General features: G+C 47.5%; 1 protein-coding gene across 1 annotated transcript; it reads right to left on the bottom strand.

Moving 5' to 3' along the window:
* Positions 1-4,205: 4,205 nt before the first annotated feature.
* Positions 4,206-7,021, bottom strand: LOC139475690 (MAGE-like protein 2). The gene is made up of 2 exons (XM_071258877.1): positions 5,701-7,021; positions 4,206-5,608 (listed from the first exon to the last, which is right to left on the bottom strand). Exons 1-2 carry the CDS (start codon positions 7,019-7,021, stop codon positions 4,206-4,208), a joined length of 2,724 nt encoding a protein of 907 aa, XP_071114978.1.
* Positions 7,022-9,178: the final 2,157 nt, after the last annotated feature.

Genomic DNA, 9,178 nt, shown 5'->3' with positions numbered 1-9,178 from the left:
CCTTAATCCCCTTAATCCTCCCGAATTTAAGCTTTGAGCTAACAGTGATGACCCCTCAGACATAGTATCCTGACTCCCAGCCGAACAGTCCGTCTTTCATCCTCTCAATGCCGAGCGCCAAGTACTATATTTTAACGATATATACTATGCAAAAAAGTAGGGGATTGTGGGAATCATCACGACATATCTCATGTTCTATGATTCATATCATCATTTCTCCCGGGGAGTAGGCGATCAGATCTAATGGTTGGTGTGATGAGATGGTGGCGCTCTAGGTCGTTAACTTTGCAACCGTTTTCCTAATATCTGTCCTGGGCTGGAGTTGTCGCCCTTGGGCGTCCAGAGCGGCATCGATTATCGACGTTATGTGTTTGTTGGTATCGTCGCACAATCTGCTGATGACAAATAGAGAAACATGCAGTGTTTGGGCAACACTATTCTGACGTGTGCCCGCCTGCAACATGCCCATGGCGCGTAAACGTTCAGCACGTAACAGACGTCACATGAACAATGTTGTTGCTTTCTTAATGATTAAATGTGTTCAAAAAAATGTTTTTGCGCGTTAGGCTCCAGCCGAGTCAGAGTGACAATGGCAAATGTGATATACCACCCCTTGCACGTGCTGTCTAAGCTCACGTGCGTCATGACTGTCACAATGTTGTGTTTGAGAGCTTGATTTCTTCGGAAATGTTCACGCCACATAAATCACTTACTTTCGTTGCCATACACTGATGTATTTTCCTCAAAACAAAATAGTCCCTACCTTTTTTGCACACCGGACGCGTCATACCAAATGACATTAAAAAATATACTTGTTGTTTCCCTGCCTGGTACTCGACATTGAGGGGCTAAAACAAGGGCTGATCGGCTCGTAGTCAGTATACCGTGTCTGAGTGGGGTATCATTGATAAACTGTGGCATGGTATATAAGTGAGCTAGCACTATAAAATCGGCATTAGTCCGGACCAGTACATGCAGACACACACACTTGCAAACATAAGTGCAATAATCTTGAACGTGACGTTAAAACCCCATATTATCTCACCTCACCTGTTAAAAATTCTGTATTTTCTTGACATTTCTCGTCTAAATATCTAATCTGAACTGCTGCCAAACAGGATCTCACATCCAGCGAAGCGGAAACATCTAGGCCTGAGCAAGGAATGCGATCATTATATCTGTACGGCCACGTGTCAAATACACAGATTGCACCTGTTGAACAAACACCCCTGGAGACAGAACGACAGGGAATTTTACAGTGATATCCGGAATCCAACATGCTAGAATGTTAAGGAAAACAAGAAATATTGTCAGACATTCACTAATTTCTTGGTAGGGGTATTCTGAGTGACCAGGCAGGGACTGAATGTGATTGGTCGCTAGGAGAAGTTGTCAGGCAAATACTGTTGATCTTGACATAAATGTGTCTTCAAATTAATGCGACTTCTGGTCCCTAGCCAAACGTGTGACTCGGTATCAATGCGACACCCCCAGCCCAAGTTTATTATAGAGAGAGAAAGTAGCATTCTTTGTGTAATTGATACGTTGTCCTACAGATATCCGCATTCCCTGCCTATGTTTCGCTAGGTGTCAGATTCCATTTGGCGACAGTTTACAAGATATATTTGGACAAGAAATCTCAAGCAAATCTTGAACCCAAATTTTTAATTTAAACATGCAACGTATGTATACAATATCTTAAATTGTTCTATTTGTATTTATCTAATTATATTTTGCACTATTGTACCACCGTGGTGTGGTCTTAAGTAAATCAATGAATCTGAATCTTTAGTGACACACCTCCATGAGATCCATTCTTGTTTTATTACTCTATACATGTAACCACCTGCACACACACCTCCATGAGATCCATTCTTGTTTTATTACTCTATACATGTAACCACCTGCACACACACCTCCATGAGATCCATTCTTGTTTTATTACTCTATACATGTAACCATCTGCACACACACCTCCATGAGATCCATTCTTGTTTTATTACTCTATACATGTAACCACCTGCACACACACCTCCATGACATCCATTCTTGTTTTATTACTCTATACATGTAACCATCTGCACACACACCTCCATGAGATCCATTCTTGTTTTATTACTCTATACATGTAAGCATCTGCACACACACCTCCATGAGATCCATTCTTGTTTTATTACTCTATACATGTAACCACCTGCACACACACCTCCATGAGATCCATTCTTGTTTTATTACTCTATACATGTAACCACCTGCACACACACCTCCTTGAGATCCATTCTTGTTTTATTACTCTATACATGTAACCATCTGCACACACACCTCCATGAGATCCATTCTTGTTTTATTACCGCCAGAAGTGGGAATGGGTGAGTTGTCTCACTGTGCATGTGCTATGATATAATGATACTGTCCACCAGCATTTCAATATTACTCCCACGTAAATTTAATAAATAAATGTTTAAATTGAGTAAATATCTTAGTCAATCATATCTTTTGTTGAATCAATCCAGTTTGGGTAAGCAGAGTTCTGAACTCACCTCACCACACATAACTTCCTACTTTCTGAGCAAACTCACTAAAATGTCCTATATCGGTTCACACTGTTACACTAGCCAATGTTTTGTGATCCTTTAAAACAATAATACGAACATGTCACATCAAAGACATTTTACCGGAAACCCAAAGGTCAGCAATACCCCGTTGTCTGACAAAGAGTTCAAAGTTGTCATTTGTGCTATTTGTAAACCCCTCTCATCACAAAGTGAGGCTGAATTATTTCCGGGTTAGAATAGGTCTTCAGCAACCCATGCTTGTCATAAGTGGCGACGAACGGGATCGGGTGGTCAGGCTCGCTGACTTGGTTGATGCATGTCATCGTATCCCAATAGCGCGGATCGATGCGCATGATGTCAATCACTGGATTGTCTGATCCAGACTCAGTTATTTACAGACTGCCGTCATATAGCTGGAATATTGCTGAGTGTGGCGTTCAACACCACACAAACGCTATACCACGGAGGCGGTAGATTCTCTCTGAACCATCACGAACAGATTGTAGCACCGTGAGCTGGTTTCATTACATAACGTGCAAGGTAAAACGATCTCAGATATGTAAAAGTAGGATATATGTATCAGATTTCGAGAAATTGTTTTACTCCCTAATTAGTGCAGCGAAGAAGTGTTTGTTTAAAACAGTTCTTGATAATGTTGACAACGTTGAAAATCTTTAAAATCAATAACGCGGACCCTGTCACAACAAACATTCTTTTGGCCATTGTACACCACATGGTAAGCTATGCTAGCTACTCTGAAGATATTAAAGGTGAGGTAAAATGGAGTTAAGTCGCGTCCAAGATTATTGCGACGTTCATGCACGCGCGCGTGCGTGGGTGCCTGCGCGCGTGCGTGCGCGTGTGTGTGTGATTGTACTTGTACTCGGCCGGACTAATGCCGATTTTATAGTGCTAGCTCACTGAGATACCATGCCGCAGCTTGACATGAATACCCCACTCAGACACTGTTTACTGATACTTGGAGGCTTGCTCATTGTTACCTCAGACTGTCACTGGCTATGTATGACTTTCTTGAGGTTGGCCATTTATTTCGACCAAAATGACCAGACTATGACTCCGAGCCGACCAGTCCTTGTTTTAGCCCCTTAATCCCGAGCATCGCCATGGCTACAATGCATGACTGGCATTGAACTCAGGAAACACCCCTCCCCGTATCCACCTGATTTGACAGACTGACACCCCTGCTCTTACTTCTGGCAATCATTATGCAAATGATGATGACATCATCTCTGCGGGGGGACATTGTACCAGGAGGAACCCCCTACACCAGTGGATCCAGGCACTCCAGCAACGTTGGCAGATCCTTGTGGGCCTCAGAGGGAATTGTGTTAAAAAATATTTAGCAGCCAACTCCATCAAGGCGATCCACCATAGTTGGGCTGAGGTCATCCACCCCGGCCCTCTTGTATGATCTGAGACTTACATATTACACTGGGTGAGTGAGTGAGTGAGTTGGGTTTAACGCAACTTTTAACAGTATTCCAGTTATATCGCGGCGTGTCACCTTCATGTGGGAAGAAAGCCCGAAGTGATGCAGGTCTCAGACGTTTACCATTTCGGTGAAACCCACGAGCACGGGTATGGTGCTGACAAACCTAGAAACATAATCGGGGCGATTCGAACCCACAATCATGATGATGGGTAGCGGAGGGCGGATAATGGGTGGCGGAAGGCGGATGATGGGTAGCGAGTGGCGGATGATGGGCGGCAGATGATAGGTGGCGGATGATGGGTGGCAGATGATGGGTGGCGGATGATGGGTAGCGAGTGGCGGATGATGGGTAGCGAGTGGCGGATGATGGGTAGCGGGTGGCAGATGATGGGTAGCTGGTGGTGGATGATGGGTAGCGGGTGGCGGATGATGGGCGGCGGGTGGCGGATGATGGGCAGCGGGTGGCGGATGATGGGTAGAGATTGGCGGATGATGGGTAGCGGAAGGCGGATGATGGGTGGCGGGTGGCGGATGATGGGTGGCGGATGATGAGTAGCGAGTAGCGGATGATGTGTAGCGGAGGGCGGATGATGGGTAGCGAGTGGCGGATGATGGGTAGCGAGTGGCGGATGATGAGTGGCGGATGATGGGTAGTGAGTGGCGGATGATGGGTAGCGGGTGGCGGATGATGGGTAGCGGGTGGCGGATGATGGGTAGCGGGGGGTGGATGATGGGTAGCGAGTGGCGGATGATGGGTAGCGGGTGGCGGATGATGGGTACCGAGTGGCGGATGATGGGTAGCGGGTGGCGGATGATGAGTGGTGGATGATGGGTAGCGAGAGGCGGATGATGGGTGGTGGATGATGGGTAGCGGGTGGCGGATGATGGGTAGCGAGTGGCGGATGATGGGTAGCGGAGGGCGGATGATGGGTAGCGAGTAGCGGATGATGGGTAGCGGGTGGCGGATGATGAGTGGCGGATGATGGGTAGCGAGTAGCGGATGATGGGTAGCGAGTAGCGGATGATGGGTAGCCAGTGGCGGATGATGGGTAGCGGATGATGGGTAGCGATTGGCGGATGATGAGTGGCGGATGATGGGTAGCGAGTGGCGGGTGATTGGTAGCGAGAGGCGGATGGTGGGTAGCGAGTGGCGGATGGTGGGTAGCGGGTAATGGGTAGCGGAAGGCGGATGATGGGTTGTGAGTGGCGGATGGTGGGTAGCGAGAGGCGGATGATGGGTAGCGAGTGGCGGATGATGGGTAGCGGGTAATCGGTAGCGAGTGGCGGATGATGGGTAGCGAGTGGCGGATGATGAGTGGCGGATGATGGGTAGCGGAAGGCGGATGATGGGTAGCGAGTGGTGGATGATGGGTAGCGCGTGGCGTATGATGGGTAGCGGGTGGCTGATGATGGGTAGCTAGTGGCGGATGATGAGTGGCGGATGATGGGTAGCGGAAGGCGGATGATGGGTAGCGAGTGGCGTATGATGGGTAGCGGGTGGCTGATGATGGGTAGCGGGTGGCGGATGATGGGTAGCGGATGATGGGTAGCGAGTGGCGGATGATGGGTAGCGGAAGGCGGATGATGGGTAGCGGAGTGGCTGATGATGGGTAGCGAGTGGCGGATGATAGTTAGCGGAGGGCGGATGATGGGTAGCGGAAGGCGGATGATGGGTAGCGGATGATGGGTAGCGGATGATGGGTAGCGGAGGGCGGATGATGGGTAGCGGAAGGCGGATGATGGGTAGCGAGTGGCGGATGATGGGTAGCGAGTGGCGGATGATAGTTAGCGGAGGGCGGATGATAGTTAGCGGAGGGCGGATGATGGGTAGCGGAGGGCGGATGATGGGTAGCGGATGATGGGTAGCGGAGGGCGGATGATGGGTAGCGGAGGGCGGATGATGGGTAGCGGAGGGCGGATGATGGGTAGCGGAGGGCGGATGATGGGTAGCGGAGGGCGGATGATGGGTGGTGGATGATGGGTAGCGGAGGGCGGATGATGGGTGGTGGATGATGGGTAGCGGAGGGCGGATGATGGGTAGCTGATGATGGGTAGCGGAAGGCGGATGATGGGTAGCGAGTGGCGGATGATGGGTGGCTGATGATGGGTAGCGGAGGGCGGATGATGGGTAGCGGAAGGCGGATGATGGGTAGCGAGTGGCTGATGATGGGTAGCGAGTGGCGGATGATGGGTAGCGAGTGGCGATGATGGGTAGCGGAGGGCGAATGATGGGTAGCGGAGGGCGAATGATGGGTAGCGGAGGGCGAATGATGGGTAGCGGAAGGCGGATGATGGGTAGCGGAAGGCGGATGATGGGTAGCGGAAGGCGGATGATGGGTAGCGAGTGGCGGATGATGGGTAGCGAGTGGCGATGATGGGTAGCGGAGGGCGAATGATGGGTAGCGGAAGGCGGATGATGGGTAGCGAGTGGCGGATGATGGGTAGCGAGTGGCGGATGATGGGTAGCTAGTGGCGGATGATGGGTAGCGAGTGGCGATGATGGGTAGCGGAGGGCGAATGATGGGTAGCGGAAGGCGGATGATGGGTAGCGAGTGGCGGATGATGGGTAGCGAGTGGCGGATGATGGGTAGCGAGTGGCGGATGATGGGTAGCGAGTGGCGATGATGGGTAGCGGAGGGCGAATGATGGGTAGCGGAAGGCGGATGATGGGTAGCGGAAGGCGGATGATGCGTAGCGAGTGGCGGATGATGGGTAGCGAGTGGCGGATGATGGGTAGCGAGTGGCGATGATGGGTAGCGGAGGGCGAATGATGGGTAGCGGAAGGCGGATGATGGGTAGCGAGTGGCGGATGATGGGTAGCGAGTGGCGGATGATGGGTAGCTAGTGGCGGATGATGGGTAGCGGATGGCGGATGATGGGTAGCGAGTGGCTGATGATGGGTAGCGGATGATGGGTAGCGAGTGGCGGATGATGAGTGGCGGATGATGGGTAGTGATCGAGTGGCTGATGATGGGTAGCGAGTGGCGGATGATGGACAATCGATGTGGATCATTATTGGTTCATATATTCCCTAAACAACCATATGTGACCAGCAGTCAATATGTGTGATTTGTGGAAAAGAATATTGATCCTAGTTTCCCCAAAACAGGTATGGAAACAGAACCCGAGATATTTCACATCTGGGCCTCGTGCGTCACTATCACATGAATGTTACTTATTGACAGCCTGACTGATGGTGGTCTCGGGCTGAATAAAATAATTATTTCTTTTGTAATATTTAAAGCGCTAATACTTGCCCTTTCAATTGTTAAAAAGTACAATATAACATCTAACCACGATACATTCAAACAGTGAAAAGAAATTTGTCACGATATTTTCATGAAATGATCGCCTCGGAAAATATATTTATATTGCGTTCCTGCAAAATAAGGGGTAAAGTATTGATACAAAAGAACCACTTTTATCATAACTGTATAACGATTTGATAGCGATACATGCTACATTATTATTATATTGCACAAAAAATATTTAGTCCCGGAAGTGCAACTCCATTATACGTTTCAAAGAAGACAACAATCAACGTTCTTTGTCCTTTTGCCTGTGCATAAATTATGCAAATGAGTAACCGTTATGACCGGTTTTATCTCAAGCCATTTTTTCCTGTCAAGCGGGACATGCCACGATCGTGAGGGTTCCCCATGCGCATAATTTATAGCGAGGAGTTTCCTGGAGCTGCACATGCACAGTAGCAATATACCAATACATTCTTCCAAGTTTGAGGAAATCGCATAAAAATGGGTTTTAGTTGCATTCTGGCATTTACAAGTCGACAACTCTGTCGTGGATTTCCGGGATATAAACTGGACAGAGTTTGTTTTTTAAATATGACCATATTTAAAGGCACCATATTTGCCTTTGGATCAACTCAACTGTTTTCGAGTCGAGGATTGCTTATTCCTAATGATGGGTCTGAAGATGGGCAGGGTCAGACCATGGACTCGGGTCTGACGATGGGCAGGGTCAGACCATGGTTTATGGATGGGTTATAAGGGTGTTGGATGGTTTATGGATGGGTTATAATGGGTGTTGGATGGTCTGTGATGGATGGTGGATGGTTTATGGATGGGTTATAATGGGTGTTGGATGGTTTATGGATGGGTTATAATAGGTGGTGGGTGGTCTGTGATGGATGGTGGATGGTTTATGGATGGTGATAGATGTGGTGGATGGTGTATGTTGGATGGTGGATGGTTTGGATGGGTTATAATGGGTGTTGGATGGTTTATGGATGGGTTATAATGGGTGATGGATGGTCTGTGATGGATGGAGGATGGTTTATGGATGGGTTATAATGGGTGTTGGATGGTTTATGGATGGGTTATAATGGGTGATGGATGGTCTGTGATGGATGGAGGATGGTTTATGGATGGGTTATGATGGGTGTTGGATGGTTTATGGATGGGTTATAATGGGTGGTTGATGGTCTGTGATGGATGGAGGATGATTTATGGATGGGTTATAATGGGTGTTGGATGGTTTATGGATGGGTTATAATGTGTGGTGGATGGTCTGTGATGGATGGAGGATGGTTTATGGTTGGTCTTTGATTCCCCCCTTAATTCAACCTGGATATAGTTTAGAGTAACGAGATCCGGCATTTTTTAATTGTTTTTAAAATAACGTCATATATATATATATATATATATATATATATATATATATATGTGTATGTATGTATGTATGTATGTATGTATGTATGTATGTATGTATGTATGTATATATATGCGCGCGGTATACAATATCCCGATGCATTGAAACTTAACCAGGTGTTGGGGAGGACAATCAATTGATAGACTCCAAGTATACACGCAGTTCCGGTGTTTACTTACTCTAATACACACGAGTGATAGTCGATTTAATCAATCGTTTCCATCAAGTGACGCAGGAACAGTACCTTTGAAAAAAAACCTAAAAATTAATCAAAGGGATAATTATCTTTTCAAACAACTAGTATGTGACCAGAAGTCAATATGTGTGATTTGTTGAAAAGAATATTGATCCTAGTTTCCCCAAAACAAGAGAAAAAGGTATTGAAAAAGAACCCGAGATATTTCACATCTGGGCCTCGTGCGTCACTATCACATGAATGTTGCTTATTGACAGCCTGACTGATGGCGTCCTCGGGCTGAATAAAATAATTATTTCTCAT

Source organism: Haliotis cracherodii, unplaced genomic scaffold, assembly GCF_022045235.1.
Source record: "Haliotis cracherodii isolate W230 unplaced genomic scaffold, xgHalCrac1.p SCAF_3, whole genome shotgun sequence".
In the NCBI taxonomy this organism is placed as follows: Eukaryota; Metazoa; Mollusca; class Gastropoda; order Lepetellida; family Haliotidae; genus Haliotis; species Haliotis cracherodii.
Note: the sequence above shows the minus strand (reverse complement) of the source record. Positions and strands in the feature narration are given on the sequence as shown.